The 22325-nt window shown below is 36.9% G+C and overlaps 1 protein-coding gene across 1 annotated transcript; it reads right to left on the bottom strand.

The window, feature by feature from the left end:
* Positions 1 to 4753: 4753 nt before the first annotated feature.
* Positions 4754 to 16777, bottom strand: GATAD1 (GATA zinc finger domain containing 1). Its single transcript, XM_083379403.1, has 5 exons — positions 16451 to 16777; positions 15123 to 15248; positions 13024 to 13083; positions 8653 to 8836; positions 4754 to 6917 (listed from the first exon to the last, which is right to left on the bottom strand). The coding sequence occupies exons 1-5, from the start codon at positions 16670 to 16672 to the stop codon at positions 6727 to 6729; spliced, it is 783 nt and encodes a 260-aa protein (XP_083235529.1). The 5' UTR covers positions 16673 to 16777; the 3' UTR covers positions 4754 to 6726.
* Positions 16778 to 22325: the final 5548 nt, after the last annotated feature.

The raw sequence follows: 22325 nt of genomic DNA, 5'->3' as shown, positions 1-22325 counted from the left end.
TTGCACCGGGATCCTGATTACATCACATTGAGTCATGGTCATATGATTGAATTTCTGATGTATTTTGCCAGTTTTTCACAAGCAAAGTCAATTGGAAATCTGGCAGGAGGTCAGAAGTCGCAATTATGCGGTCCTCATTTAAAACAGCAATTGGAGCTGTTGAAATTGCCATTACTAAATAATCTGGTCATGTCATTCTTAATTATCATGTCATGTAACAATGGAGTTCCCAGTTCCAATTGATTGAAGATTACCTGTAATAACCAAAACATTCTGACTAAAATAAGAATCAAGACAAGTTTATGCCTGCTAGCATTTTAAGTTTTACTGAACAGTAGTTAAAAACAAATGTGATTTGCTCAAAAAATGGTTTACTTTAGTTGCACATAATGTACCTTTTAGCAACGCAATGGAGAACCAATTCTACTCTTCCTTTTTTTAAAAGTAGGTATCACACCTTAAATATAGAGAAGTTGGATCTTGGGTTGGTAAAATATGAAGATCACTCAATTACTGTACATTGTTAACCAAAAAAATGTTAATTTTTATTTTTAAAATGTTTATGTACATTTTAAATTTTTTTAAAAAGTTTATACTGCACCAAATTTGTTTATAGTAATGCAGATATTAAACACATAAAAGCTTAAAGCTAATATGTTGAAAAAGCTGAAGAGAAAAACAAGATTGTTAAAAGATAGGGTCAGTATTTTTCAAATGTTTTCATCAAATCAAACATGCCAGTTAAAATGCCAAGATTTCTTCTGATGCCAGATTACAATACTATTTTATCAGATGAATTTATCTGTCAAAGAGTCTCAATATTAGAACTGTCCTGGTTAAGCAACAGAAATCTGGGCAATTGCTGAATGACAACAAATAGGTATTGAAATCTGCTCTTGTGAGTGTTACTTACCATGTGAATTTAAGTTCATGTGATACAATGTTTCAGCAACTGCTACTAATGTAGATTAATACCAGCATTTATAATTTCATAAGTATACGGGGGAGCAGTGGGACATTGTTGGGGTATCAATTCACACTCAGCAGTACTTGCATATTGCACCAAATGCAAACTTCCATGTAACTCAATATTTAATAATAATAGTAGTAAGTTGGAAGGGACCTTGGAGGTCATCTAGTCCAACTCCCTGCTCAGGCAGGAAACCCTATACCATTTCAGGCAAATGGCTGTCCAGTCTCCTCTTAAAAACTTCTAGTGTTGGAGCATTCACCACTTCTGGAGGCAGGTTGTTCCACTGGTTAATTGTTCTAACTGTCAGGAATTTTCTCCTTAGTTCTAGGTTGCTTCTCTCCTTGACTAGTTTCCATCCGTTGCTTCTTGTCCTGCTTTCAGGTGCTTTGGAGAATAGCTTGACTCCCTCTTCTTTGTGGCAGCCCCTGAGATATTGGAACACTGCTATCATTTCACCCTTCTCTTCGTTAAACTACACATACCCAATTCCAGCAACCGTTCCCTATATGTTTTAGCCTCCAGTCCCCCAATCATCTTTGTTGCCCTTCTCTGTACCCTTTCTAGAGTCTCAACATCTTTTTTACATCGTGGTGACCAAAACTGGATGCAGTATTCCAGGTGTGGCCTTACCAAGGCATTGTAAAGTGGTATTAGTACTTCACGTGATCTTGATTCTATCCCTCTGTTAATGCAGCCTAGCACTGTGTTGACTTTTTTGGCAGCTGCAGTAAACTGCTGTCTCATATTGAAGTGATTGTCTACTAGGACTCCGAGATCCCTCTCACAGTTACTACTATTGAACAAGGTACCACCTATACTATACCTATGCATTTGATTTTTCCTGCCTAAATGTAGAACCTTACTTTTTTCACCATTGAATTTCATTTTGTTAGATAGCGCCCAGTGTTCGAGTCTGTCCAGATCCTCCTGTATTTTAAGCCTATCTTCTGGAGTATTGGCTATTCCTGCCAGCTTGGTGCCATCTGCAAATTTGATGAGTTCCCCATCTATCCCCTTATCCAAATTGTTGATGAAGATGTAGAAGAGCACTGGGCCCAGAACTATCTTTTCAAGTAGTAGGTTGTGGTCTATTTACTGAAGTCCAAGTAAATTATATCCACAGCATTCCTCTGGTCCACTAATTTTGTCATCTGATCAAAGAATGCAATAAGATTTGTCTGGCATGATCTGTTCTTGACAAACCCATGTTGACTTTTAGTGATGACTGTTTGCATCAAGGTGTTTGCTGATTTGTTGTTTATCTTTTCCAGAATCTTCCCAGGTATTGAGGTCAGGCTGATAGGTCTGTAGTTTCCTGGATCTATTTTTTTCCCTTTTTTGAAGATGGGAACTACATCAGCTCTCTTCCAGTCCTCTGGTAGTTGCCCAGTGCTCCAGGATCTTTGAAAAATATAGTTCAGTGGTTCTGAGATCACATCTGCCAGTTCCTTGAGAACTCTGGGGTGTAATCCATCTGGTCCTGGTGATTTGAACTCATCTAGGCTGGACAGGTGCTCACTTACCATTTTGTACCCTATCTTAACTTGCATTTCTATTCTGTTTTTTATGGCACTGGTTTTGGTAGGTTGGACTGTTTTTTCCCTTTGTGTAAAGACAGATGCAAAAAACGAGTTAAATAGTTCTGCTTTCTCCCTGTTGCTTTGTCACCTTCCCATTTCCCCCCACTAATGGAGAAATCATTTCCTTAACTTTTTTCTTGTTTATATGTTGAAAGAAGCATTTTTTGTTATGACTTTGGTCGCAAGCCTTAGTTCATTTTGAGCCTTAGCTTCCCCTCACTTCATCTTTGCAGGCACGGGCTATTTGCTGATATTCTGACTTAGTTATGTGCCCCTTTCCACTTCTTATACTTGTCCTTTTTATCTTTCAATTTATCAGAGTTCTTTATGCAGCCATACTGGTTTCTTTTCAGAGCTGTTGCTTTTCTTCTTTGTTGGTATTGTGCTAGACTGGGCCTCTATTATCTCACTTTTCAAAATTTCCCAAGCTTCTTGAGTTGTTTTCCCCCTTAGGATTCTTCCCATGGTCTCTCTAAGTTTATTGAAATTAGCTCTTTTAAAGTCCAAGATTCTAGTCTGGCTGTGTTCTACTGTTTGTGCTTCCAGAATGTTGAATTCCAATATTGCATGATCACTTCCCCCCAAGGTTCCTGTGGCTTCGACACTTTCAATCATTTCATCTCTATTAGTGAGAATTAAATCCAATATGGCTAATCCCCTAGTTACCGTCTCTACTTTTTGGGAGAGAAAGTTGTCTGCTAGGTTTGTCAGGAATCTGACAATCTTCCACTTGGTGCAGAGTTTGTCTCCCAGTTGATATCAGGGTAATTAAAGTCCCCCATTACTATTGTGATGTGCTTCCTACATACCTTAGTTAGCTGACTAGCAAAAAAGTTCATCTATTTTCTCTGCTTGGTTGGGCAGCCTATAGTATACACCTATGGCAATGTAATTTTTTTCACCTTTTATATTGACTCAAATGCATTCAGGTTTACAGTTTTCATCATTGTTGTGCTCTATTTCTGTAGAGATAAAGTTTTTTAGCAAAGGACTTTCTCTAGAAAGCTGAGAAATTTGATTAGGCTTATTTAAATCACTATAGTCCAATAGATGAAGTGAATCTTATACTAGACTTGGTTGATATGCCTGAAAAGTGTGAGATGCCAAATATGCATGTATTGATACTGTATATGAATAATTTGGAATGAATCTCCCTGGACCTCCACTGAAAGTTGGATGTTGCTGCCAAACATGGATCTACTGGCTTTTGTTTATACTGCATTCTATTTTATGCAGGCTTGATTGTTAGAACTGTGACACTAACCAAGATCTTAGAAAATACTAGAGCTATAAACATAACTTAATACTAAATCAGAGACATTGCTGAATGCAGTCTTATTTTAACTTCAGTATTCCATTTTCATTCCACTATGAAAAAAATGGAATCAATGGGTAGAAACGGGTTTATCATCTTCAATTAGTTCTTTTTCTATAAAGAAAACAGAATTTTTGAGCATATCTGCATTAATGGTGTTAAAGGCATCATTGCATCATACAAGCTGGTCCAAATAAAGCTGTCTTTGCAACTGATTGGTGATTTTGTCAATGTCCAATACATTCAAGTGGTGCTCCAGATGTTTTGGGATTGCATTAAAGGCATCTATTAGTACTGGTGCTATCTTTACTTTCTTTGCCAGTCATTCTATTTGTAGGATTGTATTTTTGTGGATTTTCTCGTTCTTTCTCTTCTATTCTGCTATCACCAGATACTGACAGTTCACTACTTAAGACTTTTTTTTTCTTATCAACAACTGTTAAGTTTGGGTGTTATGTGGCAAGTGCCTGTCTGTTTGAATTCTATAGTCCCAGAGCACTGTATTTCATTCTCTATTCTTTATTCCAGTGGTTCTCAATCAGTGGTCTGCAGGCCCCTGGGGGACTGCAATGTCATCAGAGGGGGTCTGCGAAGGCTTGAAAAAATGTTGATTTAAATCTTACTTAAGTCTTGGTGATTCATGGAATAGTCCGTGGCCACAAAAAGTATTTAAAGGGGGTCTGTAGCAAAGAAAAGGTTGAAAACTACTGCTTTAGTTTTGTGATCTCTCCAATTTTTGCTTGCAGGTAAATGGTATTTCTTGCAAATATTCTAATGCAGGAGTGTCAAACTGGCGGCCCGCAAGCTAGATGCAACACATGCAGGCCACGCTCACCCTGGCTCCACAAAGGCAGAGAAAAATTATGATACATTACGATACAAACAGAAGCCAAGTAATGGGGCAAATTTATAGCTCTCCCCCCCAACTCTCCACCTTTTGGAATGTTTTCCCTGGGATTGGGATAATTAGCTAGAGGAGAATTGATGTTTGTGTTTACATTCACTGGAGAGGAAGGGCTTACAAAAGAATAATCAGGCACACAATGGGGAGTACACATGGAAAGGAATGTGTTAGTACTAGCTATTGGCCTAGCAAGCTGCTTAGGAGGCAAACAAAAACCTTTCGTATGAAACTGATTAACCTTGTCATTGTCAGCAGCACAAGCTAGAGAATTCTAATTAAGGTCACAGAGCTGAGCTTGCTAACTTTTGGTTAGCCCTTTTTAGAGATACTGCTGCAAGGGAAAGTAACTCTGGGAAAGATCACTTGTTTGAAAAAAAGTCAGGCACAGGACAATGCTTATTAACTGATAGTGATGATGAACTGTGAGAGATACTGTGAAAGTTGTAAATGTGGGCATTGTTGCAATTACTGGTAACTGAACATTGTCCAAGACAATACAGCTAAACGTGTATCTATACCTAAACAAGTCTTAATAAATTGAAGTTAATGCAAAACAAGTCTATGATACCTAGAATCTAATAGAATTTATAGAACAATAGAACTGATTTATGCAGCATTTCCAAAACATCAGAAATACTTTTTACCAGAAGCTCCATTTTTACTAATTCTCTAGTGTATTCATCCTACATCTATTAGTCTAGATGTGAATACAACCCATTTATTGTTTTATGTGATGATACAAAAAAATAGATCTGGATTTCTTAAAAATTGATTATGAGCAGTACCATAATCAATTTTGATGTTAAAATTAAACCTGGTATCTAATAAAAATGGATATGAGATGGAATTGGGACTCGCATTAAGCCACAATTTAAACATGGTTTCTACATGTTTATCTACAATTAAATGGCTACATACTGAGACAAAACTATGATTTAGAATATTTGCATCGTGTTTCTATATTATCCAAGTTTAACAAACCATCTCCATTTCTGAACTACAGTAAGACAAATAACTGTAACTTGATAGAACTTAAAATAATGCTCTGGATGCAGATAGAACATCATCAGCTGTCTCTTAAAAGATAATTAGCACTTATCCTTATTTTAACAACAATTTTACCACTCCATCTTCCACCTATTCATTTCTATTAGCCACAAAGATTTAAGATAAAGAAGTAGGAAATTACATTGCCCCAAGCCTCTAGATTACCCTTGGAATGAACCAATATGATATCCTTTAATATAGCAGTGCCCAATCTTTCTGGCTTGGGGGGATGGCTTCACACGTGCGCACACACCAATTTCACAAATGCAGTTTCATACGTGTGCTGGCCCACCACTTCCAAAACCTGGTTCTGAACAGACAGGAGGATGGGGGCCCCTGTTTAAGACATCACAAGAATAAAACTTTGGTTCAATAATTCACATTAAAATTCTGGCATAAGCCATTACCAAATAAAGTGCCCATTATAATGGCATCATGCTGGAACAGATGATTTTCCACCAAAACTGTTTTACACCTAACCTTAATTTTATCTTAAAATCACCATGGATTTTATGTAAGGGAGACTTTGTAAACATTTTTCTCAGATAAGGGTAACACAGAATATATGCAACAGTAGAAATATCATTTTTTCTCCATGTTTTTCAATTAAACATTTTAAATAGTGTTCTGACATATCTGTATCAGATAAAATGTTCCTCCATTTTCCTGTAATTTCAGCTCACTTTTTTAATGAATACTTGTCTCCATCCCTCTGCCCCATGATCAAATTAAATACAAATTACTGTACATAGTATCTTAATGTAAGGGCACAGATGAAATAATATTTTTTTCTGAGAAAGAAAACACAGCTTCAAAAATGAAAAATCAACAAAGGCAGAGATTTAAACAATAAATAGAAATCAGATGGTAATCTAAAATATAAATAAAAGCATTTTCTGAAGAGATACTACAAGCTGCTACTAACAGTTTCCTTGATTGAAATTGCTGGAGTAGGTCCAACATGAGTCCAGATATAACCTTTTTCTGGCCGAGTAGGAATCGTAGGAAAAGGAGTTGATCGAGATTTGAAATATTCTGAAGGTGCATGGCAGACAAATTCTAAGTACTCTATTTTTCTTGGAAGATCTTCTTCTGGTCCTAAAAAAAAAGCATTTATTTTCCAGTGTTGTAATACATATACCTAAATCAAAAACCACAGAAGAATCTTGGGGTCCTCTTGGATATACAGCTATTGCTCAATGAGCAGGTGGCAGCTATGGCCTGGAGGACCCTTACACAGGTTCATTTTGTGTGCCAGTTGCACCTTTCCCTGCCACAGGAAGTGCTTTAGGTAGTCCCTTAACACCTATTGCAATGTACTCTACACAGTGGGGCTCTTGTACTTCCACCTGCAAGCTACAGCTGTTCAGTTGCATGAGCAGTAACAACTTTGTTAACTCCTTTGTATCATTACTGCTACAGAAGCTGCATTGGTTACCACCTGTCTTCCGGGTGCATTTCAAGGTGCTTGGTGTTGCCTATAATGTCCTTTATAGTTAAGTCCTGGTTATCTGAGGGACTGCCCATCTCTAATCCTTTCTGCTTGTCCAGTACAGGTAGTCTTCATGACTGATTGTTTAGTGACCCTTTGGAGTTAAAGACAGCCTCAGAAAGGGTGCTTTATAAAGCTCTTGTAACAATTATAAAATGTTGAGCTGCTATAGTCACGACTGATTTGCGAAGGTTTTTTTTTTACCAATTTCCTCCCCCACCCCCCCGTTTCTGACAAAAACCTGCTGATTTGAGAGAATGGCTTTGAACTTGGGACTATATGATTCGCTCAATGACTGCATATTTCAGACTTACAGCCCCATGATTCACTTAATGAATACCATAAAATAGTTGTAAAATTGGGTCCAGTCATGTGGGGATTTTACTTAGATATCACGACTTAATAAAATTCTGGTCCCAATTGCCATCGTAGGTAGAGGAATATTCTATGTTTGGGCAGAATGGCTGTGCTCGTACTCTAGGATCCCTCAATTAAACATTGTAATCTTCTGGTAATGAGGAAACGCCTCCTTCGTCACTACCCCGACCCTCTGCAGCAGCATTCCCCCAGAAATACATATGGTGCTTCCTCTCTTGGAATTTGGAAACTTATAGATCTTGCTTTGTTTCCAGGCCTGGGGCTAATGTATTTGTATGGACCCCACTGTGTTTTGATTTTTACAGTTGTTTTTAATCTGACTGTCATATTTTATGTGTTTAAGTATCTATTTGGATTTTGTTAAGTTGAACAGACTGTGGGAGTGGCCAATCATAGTAGATTTTAAAAAATAATAATTTAATAAATAAAGCAAATAGACATATTCATAGTATAGAGCTATAACCCTATTTTCTGCAGGATTATTCCAGATGATGCTAAAGCAAGGCAAAGACTATGTATTCAACTTGTTATATTTTGGTGCCTTATTTTTCCAGATTCCTTTGGCTTGAGATTTATAAGGCTGATTGGTGGAAAGCTAGTCTTTCCTGTTCTTCCAGATCTGTGGACCAATGTCGAGTATTTTTAGTTGCTCTACTGGTTGGGAAATTTTAGGAATTGAATTCCATATATCTGGAAAGCTAAGAGATAATGAAAGGTTGACATACGCTGCTAAAAAGTATGTATAAACTGATCCTGTTTAGTAGCATTTTTGCCTTAGCACATAGAAACATTGAACAGAAGAGGCTACTGTCAAATAAATGATATTGTTCTAATGCAAACATATCTTCTCTAAAAAGATAGGCCTGATTATGCTTTTCTAGGGGAGAAAAACAAATTAACTTTGAAGCTGTACAATTATCCACAGGACAAGCCAGACGTAATATTTTAGTCCTTGGAACTTACCTATTATGTAAGTTGCAGGATCAAAATAGTCTTTTGGGCTTGCTGTAGTAGGAATGAGCCATGTTAAAGCTGCACTTTTTTCACAGTATTGGTCTTGAATAAAACCTCTAATCTGAGCATAGTATGTTTTACCATCTTGCTCATCAATCACTGAAACAACATCTCCAATTTGATAGTATATTCCCTAGAAAAGATACAGATTGTTAAAAATGTAAAATGAGAAAGCTTAACTGCAACTGATAGATTCTGTTAATTTATACAAACTGCCTTTTATCTACAAAAAGTTTGTAGCATCTTCTCTAACACAAAATTGCCTAAATATAGGAAATATTTAGTGCCTTCCAAAAAGAATTGATATTAGTCTTTAAGAGATAAATTGTAGTTTGATAAAAACAGCAATTGCATCTCATCTGACAGAAAGAACAGCATATTTGATTATGTGTCATCAGGTTAGATCAATTTCCAGCAACTATACAGTCAGATCTTCTCCAGAATGATCTGTCACCATTCAACCCTTCAGTCTTCCAATGATGCAACCATTGTGGCAATAAGTGAGTCCATCCACCTCAGTGCTAGTTCTCTCATTCTGTCCACCTTTCCCAGAGTGATGGTCTTCAAACAATGTGGCCAAAATTCAGTAATTTGAGCATAGTCATTTTTGCCTTAAAAGAATTCTGGTTTATTCCATGATGTATCTGTTTTCATGGTTATCACTGTGTTCTAAAGAATTTCCTCCAAAATTAAATTTCAAAAGGATCTGCCTATCTTGATGCTTCAGATGTCAAGCTTCAACTTCAAGTTTCCATGAAGTATTATAGAGGGAATATAATATTTTTAGATATAGACACTGGATATGTCTCTAAGCCTCTTGTTGTTGCCTTACTAAATGTGGCATATTTCTTGACTGCTTCCTTTATTGATAACAGTCAATGTAAAAAGAAAGTATAAAGTTAGTTGCTATACTTATTAGCTTGATTAACTTTAAATGTAGTTTAACTATAAATGTAGTTTGATTGTTTTTCACTGTGCTCCTTTACTTTTATTACTAGAGTATGTGTATCAAAATAGTGTCATCATTCTATAAACTATTAATGCTTCTTCCATTTTTAAAATCACAGAAATTTTCTTCAACCCTGTTTCCCCAATATAGATTCAATATATAGGTTGAAAAAACTAAGGTGCAGTCTTATCTCCCTCTTTTGCCAGGAGGAACCTGTTTCATAATGGTCCTTACAAGCAGTGGCTTCATATATTATGTGTAAATTTTTTGTGAGGATGAGATATTCTAAAGATCTCCAGGCGACTCAATGAGGCAGAGGGAGAAAAGGTTATGACATGGCTGATGAACTGACAAAGCTGGACCAACAGAATCTCTCTGGACAAGGAAAAAGTGAGACATCTCCCACTTATGCTCACAACACAAGGAGACTGCAAGACAGCAGTTAGTTAGCCTGCAAATCTAAGCAACAGGAGATGAGGAAAGCTATCAAATTCTCAAGACAGCAGAGCCTTTAAGAACAGTGGGTCCTGACTTCAATTCCTAACCTTGGTTTTATAATTTTAAAATTTTTGAAAAACAAAATAAATGGATAAAGTTAAATGATAATTGAAGAAGGTTTAAAACAAATTAAGAAACAAAATGAACTTGGAATATAAGGATTTTTGAAACAACAAAATAAAAACATTTGTAGGAATATAAATTATTTAGTCTATTAAGAAAGAGATGGTTGGTTGAAATTTGAGAATAAAGAAACAGACATTTGAGATGTTGCGATTACAGAAATGGGACAGTAGAGGGGACTAAAGTTCCAGGCAGGAAAAAAGAAATAAAGGTGAGAGAAAGTGCTGCCTTTTATCCTTAAATAAAGAGGAAGAGTGAAATTTATAAAATGACAAATGGAAGTATAATTTTAAAGAATTTTTGAAGAATTTGGAGATGAACTTATAATTAAATTGACAATAATAATTTCTTCACCTAATAATGCAATTTTGAGGACTCTATAAAAGAAACAAAAGATGGAAAAATGAACATAAAAGAACAAAATAAATCTTTATTACTATCATAAATATAAATTATAGACCAGCATGACAAAGAGATGAAACAAATTCCAATCATTGGGAAATATTGGAAAATAAATAAATTGTGGCTTATAAAACAAAGATGGTTACAGAAAGGAAAAACAAATGATGAGCCGAGAGATGAAAAATGATCAGGGCAAGGATTTATCATTGGAATTTTTTTATTTCATTTTAAAAAACGGGATTCTAAAGGCTTGAAAAGAAAAAGAACAAAGCTGAATTATTTTATCAGGATTAAAATAAGAAATATCTCTATAAAATTCCGAAAACCCTTTGTAGACTTTTTGCTAATAGTTTGACAGAAATGCAATGTTTTTTTGGATCGATGGATGAATGGGAAAATGTAATGGAAACAAATGAATACATTTATGATCACATTAACTTGACCAGAAAAGTCCACTTTTATCTATTATCAGTGATTGGAGCATAAGCTTAATAACTGCCATATTAAAAGCTAAATCACAAATTCTAATTAATATTATTTGGTCTCCAAATATCATCTTTGCTATATCCTTCCTAATTATGAAAGTAAGGTAATCCCTTTGGGGCTTTTTATCCTATATATTAAAGTATTCAATTTCAGTCCCTTTCAATTTACTGATCCCTAAGATAATGTGTAATTCATTCATTTCTTTTTTCCTGTTTTAAGCTCTTATGTTCACACTTTTTATGTTCCAGCATTCCACATTTATTTGGTTATGGGGTGGAAAAATAAACACTTAAGGGGCAGGTTATAAATAATTGTGCAAAGCAATTTAGCTCAGCAACCATGAGAAAAAAAGATCAAAACAAAAAAAAACATTGGAGTCCTTCTGTCCAGGATATCCCCATGTTACTGGACTAAATGTTTGATCAGCTCTAATAGTGGGAGTCACATGAGTGAATGGACAAATATTTAAGAGTGAAACTTTAAGTATGAAATGTTGTATTTTAATAAGTTAATTCATTAGAATTGTATGCTTGTACATTTAGAATCACTAAAAGATCCTAAGATAGTCCTTTAACTGCTATCAGAGAAAGAAGTCCCCTTGGGTATTTTGCCTTAATAAATTTATTGCACCTTTCCCACACCTGTGCAGTATAGCCATTTCAAAGCAACGTGCAAACTGTTGATCAAAGCATTTGTGAAGGACCTAAAAGCGTGCGTGTAAAGGGGAGAGAGGAACAAAAGTAACTACCTCTACATGGGATTTTTTAGATTAAAGCCAATTAGATTTTGGGAGAAAATATCATGCCTCCCACCCGCAAGACGACATCCAAGTCTTAAGCCCAAGCATAGCAAGATTGTTTTTTGGGGGGGCATATTTCTTTATTCTTAAAGAAATAAATATTGCACTTTAGATATACATATTGCACTTTAGAAATACACAGTCCTGGAAGTTCTCAATTCATATTATAGCTCACCCCATGAATTTTCCAACCACTTTATTCAAAATATTGTAATATGTGGATACTCACACAGTTCAGTAATACTATACTACCAAAATATAAACTCACTATATTATAAACTATGAATTCATTATTCAGTTATAGGAGCATAAATACACTTGAATCATATTTCAAACATGGAATATAATTATTCAATAATGTATTTACTATAAGAATTCTTATATATTTGGATCCTTGAATAGGTGGAAGACATCTTAGCTCTTGCAAATGTCATGTTTGCTTGAATTTTCACTCATGCAAATTAAAACCTCTTTGTGCACCTACTTTAAACATATTTAATTTTAGAATGTTAAAAATATATATAAATATTCTTTTAGACAATTTTAGAAGAAACACAACCTTTTTGGGAGATTCGTTAACCTGCAGCTGGAAAGAGCCAGAAAAGCCCTATTAAATTAAGACTTGCACTCACAGGCTTAGATTTCAAATCCTATTTATGTTTTTCATAGTTTTTAAAATATATTCTGACCATTTCCCCAAGTGATTATAAAATTCCTAAATCATTTAAGCACCTAGATAAACTTAAGTTCTTCCACCAATATATAAACGGTTTTCCTTGATTTTTAAAAAACATGTCATGTCATGTATGTTTCACTTTGAGAGCAGGCAACTAAATTTCATTTTTGATGTGTGCCGTTGTGCCCACAGTAAAAAAAATGACAATAAAGGTTATCTTATCTTATTTTGCTTCAATATTCTTGACCTTTAGCATTGTATTTACTTAACAGTAGCAACATTTCCAAGACTAAAAGTGCAATCTTATAACTCTACTCAGAAACGGATTACAGATGCATTCAGTAGTACATATGTGTAGATAAATGCAATCTTTTTTTAAAATCATACCTTATGGAAGATAGATTCTGCTGTAATGATTGTGGCTACAGATTCTGGAGCTTTGATGGGCTAAAAGAAAAAAGTTTATAACTGAACTGAACAAAACTATGACAAAAATGCACCTAAAGTCGCATGCTGGGTAGTATTACCAGGAAGTATTTCAAAATATAACCCTGTAATCAAATCAAACATTACAGAAACTGCATTTCAAATTGTGTGAAAACCATTTACTAGTTTACAGCAGAGCAGCTACATGCATCTGTTTCAATAAATGAACATAAAATAACAAAACAGACAATTACTGGAGTATGTAAATTCAAGAACTTGGATGCAGCTTATATTACTCTTAATGTGTTCAGATATGAAATTATAATCTTTAGACATTTGCAGTATGTAAATATACTGTGCTGTACAGAAGATGTTAGAACAAGGCTTGAAAGTGACATTAAACAAATGTTAGCTCCCAAAGATAGAGCAATAGTTTGATTTTGTTAGCCTGTTGCAACAAGAGAATAAATAAAACAAAAATGGCAGCTGAATTAATATAAAATAAAATTTGGAATACAAAATAGATTACACAAACACAGAGAGAGAGAGAGAGAAAGAGAGAGAGAGAGAAAATGATCTAATCAATTCATACTTCATCCTACTACATTTTTGACATTTGAATTAGTAGACCAAATCTCTTATAAACAGTATATCAAGTATATTAGTCATGTTGAGATTGGCCTAGATTCTACATTTCATTCCATGAAGATAAGGATGTGCTCCTCATAAAAAGCTTTCTTTTATAAAAATTACTAAATTTCTAATTTAACATTTTTTTGTAAAGTATTGTAAAAACTTAAGATTTTTTGTCTTTTAACAACTCTGTAATTCCTTGCATTGGGGTGAAGTTGGGGCGACTGAACAGCAGCATAGAGGTGGAGTTCTGGCCTCACAATTAGGAAGCTGTGAGTTCGATCATAGATAACAGGAAATATTTCTCTTTCTGGCCCAATCAGTAGTTGTCTGCTATGAACTCCGTGTAAGCATCAGAAAGGGCATCAGGCCAATAAATGCTACAGTTCTGTTCTAGAACCTTTCCTTAACTGATCCCTAATTCATCCAAGTCATCTCATTTTCCATGTAGACCAGTTCAAAAGGTACCATTTCCATGGAAATACAGAGGAAATATAATTATCTACAAGTGAATTCACTCAATAAACTTGGGTCTATTTTCAAGCATGTAAATCCAGTACCGTATTTTCCGGCGTATAAGATGACTGGGCATATAAGACGACCCCCCCAACTTTTGAGATGATTTTCAAGATTTTTCATCTTATACGCCGGAAAATCAGCGAGCCCAGGAAGGCACGCCCTCCCCTCTCACTGTGAAGGAAGCAGGGCAGGCTGGCATCTGGCGGGAGCCGGCAGGGCAGTCCTGCGCACACGCGCGCTCCCCGGCTCCTAAGGAGCACTCCTTAGCAGCCAGGGAGTGCGCGTGTGTGCAGGACTGCCCTGCCGGCTCCCGCCCGACGCTCTTCCCTCTTGAGGCAGCATCGCTCCCCGGCTCCTAAGGAGTCCTCGGGGATGCTGCCTCAAGAGGGAAGAGCGTCGGGCGGGAGCCGGCAGGGCAGTCCTGCACACGCGCGCACTCCCCGGCTGCTAAGGAGCGCTCCCGCCAGACGCCAGCCTGCCCTGCTTCCTCCACAGTGAGAGGGGAGGGCATGCCTTCCCGGGCTCACTGATTTTTCCGGTGTATAAGACGACTGGGCGTATAAGACGACCCCCCAACTTTTGAGATGATTTTCATGGGTTAAAAAGTCATCTTATACGCCGGAAAATACAGTAACTGTGATTTGTAAACAATGGTTTATAAACAGTACATGAAAATAATAACAGTTTGGGGCAATATGTATACCAATGAATGATCATCCATCAAACTTTAATATCTACATATCACAGTATTTTAAACTTGTACGTATATAACTATATATATAAAAATAGAATTTTGACTAATTTTCTGCAGAGAACTGTTGACTGTAGAAAACACAATATGTCAATACGTTAAGTCTTTCTGATATTAGTAAATGCCTAACAATAATAAAAGTCCACAATCACCTTACATTTTTTAATTTGAAAATATGCCTTCTCCCTTTTCCTTTAGTGGAAACCTTTTTCTCAGCAGCAGGAGCAGATTTATATTTTGTGTTCCTTAATCGAGCAGATCTTCTATGAATTTCTTGCTTACTCTATGGTATACAAAACAAGAAATATTTAGAAAGTGTTAGTCTGAATTCCATTTACATACATACATATGTGTGTGTATATGTGGACAGATAGATATAGAAACAAAGAAAAGAGTACAAAGTTTATGTTCAAAACTTTACTTAAAAATACATCTCAGTAATTTCAAGAAGAAATATTACCTTATTGGTTATGATTCACAAGAAAACAAGTCACAGTGCCAGCGGCTTCAACAATTCTCAGAAATCATTTCCAATCACTTTCTTGCATTCTGAGAAATATCCCACAATACCCTACCTCATGTATTTCACTGTTTGAAGGTCTGTCTATCTAAACGTATGATTATCTCACTACCTTCAAAAGATTCTCTGTGACCTACAAAAAATGTTCATTAACAGCCAGAGTACATTAGTTAACAATCTTTGTAGTAACAATAAACCAGCACAAGACAAAAAATAACATCCCAAAATACAAGTTTCTCTAAAACAACTTAACTTTCCAGAGTTTTTGAAAGATCAACAAAGGAGTGGATGATCTATAGGGAGGCGTTTCCACAAGGTTGGTAGTGTCCAAAGAGTATATTTACTTGTGTGTGGCTTAGTATATGAAGCCAAACAATTGTGGTTATTTAGTAAAAAAAAAAACATCAGATAAGCTAATTTGAGTTGGCATACCTCAACCCCATTACTGAGATTTAGTACACGTGTGAACTTAATGGGACTTATTTCTGACTGGATAGATATAACCTTTGAGTTGAAAATCCCAGCAGATGCAATACATTTTTCTCAATTTCTTCAATCATATTTTGGACTAACCTCGAGCACACTTTCCAAAGTTTAGTCATTTATATACTTTTAAAAAATGAGTTGTATCTTTTCGGTGTGCCTTTACAGTAGTTTCTGTTGCCGTCTTAGCGTCGGGAGAAGGCAAACCGCATGTAAACGTTACCACTCATGCAAACTAGCACGATATAACGGCAACCCGGAATGAAGGAATATTTTAACGTATTTTTTAAAAATAGTTTTCTCGCTGCTTGGGAATTGAGAAAATCGTTAGTCCAACGGCTGGAGAGCTCCAGTTCGGCGGGAGAAGGTCGGGGCCCGCAACCTCAGAGTCGGACCAACCGACCAGCCCCAAGGAAGCTCCGCCTGGAAGCAAACCGCGCGCGGCAACCGACCGTCTCAGGGCGGCTCCCTCAGCACCTCACCTGCTTCCCGCCGCCGCTATTCCCCGCGCCTCCGCCCCCTCCGCCGCCGTTACTGTGCTGCGAGGCCGCGGAGGTGCTGGCGTAGGAGGCTGCCCCAGCGGCGGCCGGCCCTGAGCGGCCCGTGCAGTTGTTGCAAAGGATCTCGCCCTGCCCGCCTTTCTTCCACATGGACGAGGAGGTGGTGCGGCAGACGCTGCACGTCGGCTTCAGGCCCAGCGGCATCCTGGCGCCGGCCCGCTTGCTCCTTCGGTTCCTGACACTCGGCCCACCCGCCACGACGGCTCGGTCGCGGAAGCGGCACCGAAGGCGAGAGGCCGGCGCTGCTGAGGAAACGGAGGGAAAGCAGGCCGACGCCGCCGGAGAAGCCCGCCCCCTGCTGGATGCCCAGCAATGTTGCGCGGTCCAGGCTGCGGGGGCGAAGCCTGTGGGGTCTGTTAAAGCCGGGAAGGGAAGGCGGCTTTGGTTGAGGCTCCCAGGAGAGCTGAGGCAGGCCAGCCGTTCGTGAGGAAGCTTGTTGGCAACCAGGTGTACTACCTGGAATTTTAATAAAGGTTATATTAGCATTTTGGCATGGCATCCATGCCACCTTTTGAAATTCAGGAAATCATGTTTTCAGCCAAAGCCAATTTTTTCATGTGCAAAAACTTGCCTTTTCAGCAACTAAACAATAGAGAGCATATTCTGAAAGTCCTTGATGACACTTGCAAGCCTAAAAGATACAATCCAGACTGGGAAATGGGAAACCTATACGTTTGCCACTTGGAATGTTATGCAGAATCAATGTTTTTTTTTCTGTTGTTCCAGTCTGACATGTACAGGTAGTCCTCTACTTAAAACCACGTTTGAGCCCAACATTTAACAGTTTTTAAGTGAGTTTTGCACATTTTATGGCCTCTTTTGCCACAATTGTTAAGGGAGTCACTGCAGCTGTTAAATTAGTAACACAGTTAAGTGAATCAGTTTTCCCCATTGACTGCTTGTAAGGTTGCAAAAGGTGATCACATGACCATGGGACACTGCAACTGTCATGAATCAGTTGCCAATTGTCTGAATTTTGATCACATGACTGGGGATGCTGCAACAGTCATAAGTCACTTTTTTCAGTGTTGTAACTTTGAATGGTCACTAAATGAATTGTAAGTTGAAGACTACCTGTAATCAATCTCTTTTATTGTTTAGATCATTTGCTTTTTGATGTTTCCAAACATTTGTTTGTGTACCCTATAAAATCACTTGAATCCCTCCCCATAAAGGCTTGCTTTACCTGAGTACATGGTGATTTGTAATTTTGGAAGGCAAAGAATCTCCTTTACAAACATGAAAATGTCTCTCAAAGTTACGGTTCACATGCTTATGAACTCCATGTCAAAGTTGGGGTGTATGAGTTTCTAGGTAACAAACAGCTCAGCTCATCACCTGCAAATGATTCCTCATAACCTGTGGCCACCTTAGGGAGCAAGTTTTTTACCTTCCAAAGGACATGATGAGACCTGCTGAAAGGGACTTCTCATTGGCCACAGAGTGCTGACTTTTTTACAATTAGCACATGAACAAAACCATCAATAAGATATAATTTTGCATAAAAAACATGCATTTTTAGGATCAGTTCCTCTTCATTCTTATTTGATTCAAAAAAAATTAGCCCATCCTTGAGGGAAAAAATATCTCAAGGCAAATTCCAAGATAAAGTAGGGACTTTTAGTAAAATGGCAGTAAGGAAGGGTGTATAATATAGACATTCTTTCATTTTAATAATTTTAATATGGTAAGTTATGTTTAACCTGTGTTTGTTAATTATACTTTTTATTTGAGGGAGTTTTATTTTACTCTACTCTTCCATTATCTCCATGGTGATCACAGACTCATCCAGCTCCTTTGCAAAGCTTATTTTTATGTTTCATACTAAATCAAACAATACAGGTGAAATTTAAGAGCAGAGAATTTATGATTAAGAAGAGGAAAGTCATTAAAAGAACAGCAAATTTTAAACAGATAAACCAACATCTGCTTTGACCCCAGCAATAACACTGAAGAATAACTTTGACATTCTTGATAATTATATTCTGGCTTATATTAACTGTTTAATTTTGGCTTTTGGTCTACCATTCTAATAGGCAAACAAGATATATTACAATTACAGGGCTCAAAAGGAAATTAGTATAGCACAGGACTGCCTGGGTGCTTTTAGCTGTTTAGAGAGATGTGAAATATTCAGCAGGACTTTCAATGAGAAAAGGAAAAGGCATTTAATACAAAGGATGGACTAATGCATACAAGGAGGAAGGACTTCTACCAAGCACTGGGTGTCTTAACTGGAAGTTATTTACTCTTCATTGTCTCCAAGCTCTATTTTGAATTTTTTTCCAAAATAAAATCAGAAGCTGGGAACAGAAAGCACACCACACACAAATTAACAGGACTCTGTAATTGACTTAGATCTTTAGACAATAATAACCATTGCTGGAAGAAAGCTTACAGAAGAGTCTACATCAAAGCCTTGCTAGAAGCAGTATTGTTGAGCTATTAATAGGAATTAAGTCTAAACATTAGTACTTTAGCTACAGGCTCACATAATTTTTAAATTTCCAGAACTCAAAAACAGTTTCGCAAACAGACTGTTTTTTATACATTTAAATACAGAAATCTACACAGACAAACGCTTACAAACATTTGGCCACTTATTTCCATCGATATTAACGCTGTCACTGTGAAATCTTTCTCTAAAAAATAATCACATTTCCTTGTTTGTTTTTGTACACAATCTGTAACAACACTATAAGGACACAAGTGCTGGGGGCAAGAAAGTCCAGGTTCTGGTATAATGACAGAGATATTCATGTGGAACTCATTCAAACCATTCAACGGGGACAGAGATAAGGAATAAGAAACCTCTTGCTCTATTAGTTGTATATTTTTAAATAAAACAAAGGATATTTATTCTGATTGTAATGGCACAGTACACTATTTATCTACCAAATCTTCGTAATACTTCGATGTTTCAAATTACCACCTTACAATCATCACCTTAATCTTTCCAATTTACTTATTACTCTACCCTGAGCAATATTAATCAGAAAAAAATTAAAAATGGCAATGGCAAATTAATTCACAAAAAGGAAACTGCTACAACTTTAAGATCTTTTTCACTTTTAACACTAAATTGCACACACGATTAAAAATTATTTCACATGCTTGATGTAAAATACATCAAAGTTCTCCATTCTCATCAATTTTGTTTACCATATTATCCAAAAAACTCTGTCACTTTCTGTTACGAAATATAGCTACTTACTCATTCCAATTTGAACTGAGAGCTTTCCAGCATCCTAAGCCTGCAGACATTTTTCTAAATAAGGTTGTTATACTGCTCCTATGGTGGTATTAGCCTCTTTTTAGCTAGTGCTTTTTATGCTCTTTTTGAGATTCTAGTGTTCACAGACTAGTTGATTCTCAAAGTAAGTAGTCTGAGGTTTCCCTCTACACCCATATGCTTCCTCTTGAATACCATCAGAGCTGATTACACGTAACCCCCAATTTACAACCACAATTTCTATTTTTAAGTTTCTATTGCTAAATTTCTATTGCTAAGCAAGATGGTTGTTAAAGAAGTTTTGCCCCGTTTTTCAATCTTTCTTGCCACAGTTGTTAAGTGAATCACTTCAGCTGTTAAGTTAATAACACAGTTGTTAAGTGAATCTGGCTTCCTCATTGACTTTGCTTGTCAGAAGTCACAAAAGGTGATCACATGGCGTTGGGACCCTGAGTCCTTAGGGAGAAGGGCGGTATACAAATCAAATAAATAAATAAATAAACTGTCATACATATGAGCCAGTTGCAAAGCATCCCAATTCTGATCGTGTGACCATGGGGATGATGCAAATGTTGTATGTATAAAAAACGGTCATAAGTTAAAGTTTTCAGTACTATTGCAGCTTCAAATATTTATTAAACAAATGGTTTTAAGTTAAGGATTGCCTGTAGAGCTGTTTCTCCTTCAGGTGAAGCATACATAATATTGTGGGTCTCACACTCTCACAATAGATTTCCTTGGTCCTACAATGGATCATGAGCCCCAACAGACTCCTGCTCCTTTTCTTTCCCATTTTCTTACATTTGTGTTCTCTAAGGAACTACCAGCTAGCATTTACCTCCTCCTGACTCCTTAGTTCAGGGGTGTCAAACTGCCGGCCCGTGGGCCAGATGCATCATAGTGAAATCGCACCCATTCCTTTGCGGGCAATAGCAAAAAAGTAGCGATATGTCGCGATGCATCACGTGACGTTTCAAGTTTGACCCCCTGCTTTAGTTCTTCATTTCCTTTGAAGACAGAGGGGTGAATCAACCCTGTGCTGACTTTCACCTGTTTTGTGATAGTGGTGGGCCAATACAACCCCAGAACACACTGCTATACCATTGACCATAGAGTTGGAAAGAGTTGGAAGTAACCTAGAAACATTTGAAGAAACTTAGATTTGAAAGAGAAATATATTTGCAAAATGGCTTTTAGTTGTTTCCTTACAATGGCAATAGTACAAGTACTTCTGGCAAAACTTTATTAAGAGTTGAGTCTTTATATAAAGCACAGACGTGCACTTGAGTTATATGATATATCAGAAAGCAAAATATCAAACAATAAAAGACATTGATCTCCCATGAAGATTTTGTTATGGGTTAGACGTGAGAAAAGATAGACACCATTAAAATATGTTTATTTTTTTCAACACTTGCAACTTTACTATAATTAGGGACTTCAGAATACAACTGTTTTGTTTAGTTGATGGTCCCTGAAAGAGTTTTTGCACCTGGAAGGAAACTGCTTTGGCTCAAATGAAAAACATGGTTCTCTAAACTTCATGTCACTTTGCCATGTTAGAATGCCAATAACATTTTTATTGTAATACTAATAATAAAGCTTAAAATTTTACATAACAAAAAAAATGCAGAAAGGTGTTACATTGCTGTCTCTTCATTTTCACTTTTGAATCAGATGTTTTGTACGGCTCTGCTAGCAAGATACGATCACCATTTGAGCCAAGGCTATCTGCCATACTTCTCAACTTCCTGCTTTTATGGTTCCCAGTAGAGATAAAAAATAAGCAGTTGGTTAAAAATCTTCAGTGGCATGATAAAAGAAACAATTTTGATTTTGAAGTTTTTAGTAATATAAGCTTTTACTAACAGAGCACAGAGATAGATTAATATAGGAAAAACAGATTTTGCTGTTTTGTGCTATTACCTCCCCCCCATGTATTTATCCTTCACTCCTGTAAAACTCTTTATCAACTGTTGCTTTTAGAATTCTCCTGCTTGAAACTTCTCTGTATCATGTTGCCATAGTGTCTTCTTGAAAGTCAGTGTAGCAACCATCTATATTTTAGTAAGTAATCTTAATTTTAATGATGCATAGTATTATCTGAATAAACTTCCTTTACTTTTTGTTTTGAACTCTGCAACTCCTTCTAACCTAAAGCATTTTTCCTATTGATGAAAATGCTATATTTTGCATTAGTTTTAACATTATATGTAAGAAGCATTTGAAGAAACTTACATCTGTTTGAAGGGACACGGTGGCTCAGTGGGTTAGGACGCTGAGCTTGTCGATCAGAAGGTCGGCAGTTTGGCGGGTCGAATCCCGAGTGCTGCGTAACAGAGTGAGCGCCTGTTACTCGTCCCAGCTTCTCCCCACCTAGCAGTTTGAAAGCACGTAAAAATGCAAGTAGAAAAATAGGGACCACTACAGTGGGAAGTTAACAGGGTTCCGTGCACCTTTGGTGTCTAGTCATGCCGGCCACATGACCACGGAGACGTCCTCGGACAAGCGCTGGCTCTTCGGCTTTCAAACAGAGATGAGCACCGGCCCGTAGAGTCGGAAACG

The sequence above is a fragment of the Vipera ursinii genome (genome assembly GCF_947247035.1).
Source record: "Vipera ursinii genome assembly, chromosome: Z".
Classification (NCBI taxonomy): domain Eukaryota; kingdom Metazoa; phylum Chordata; class Lepidosauria; order Squamata; family Viperidae; genus Vipera; species Vipera ursinii.
This window is presented reverse-complemented; position numbering and strand designations above follow the sequence as displayed.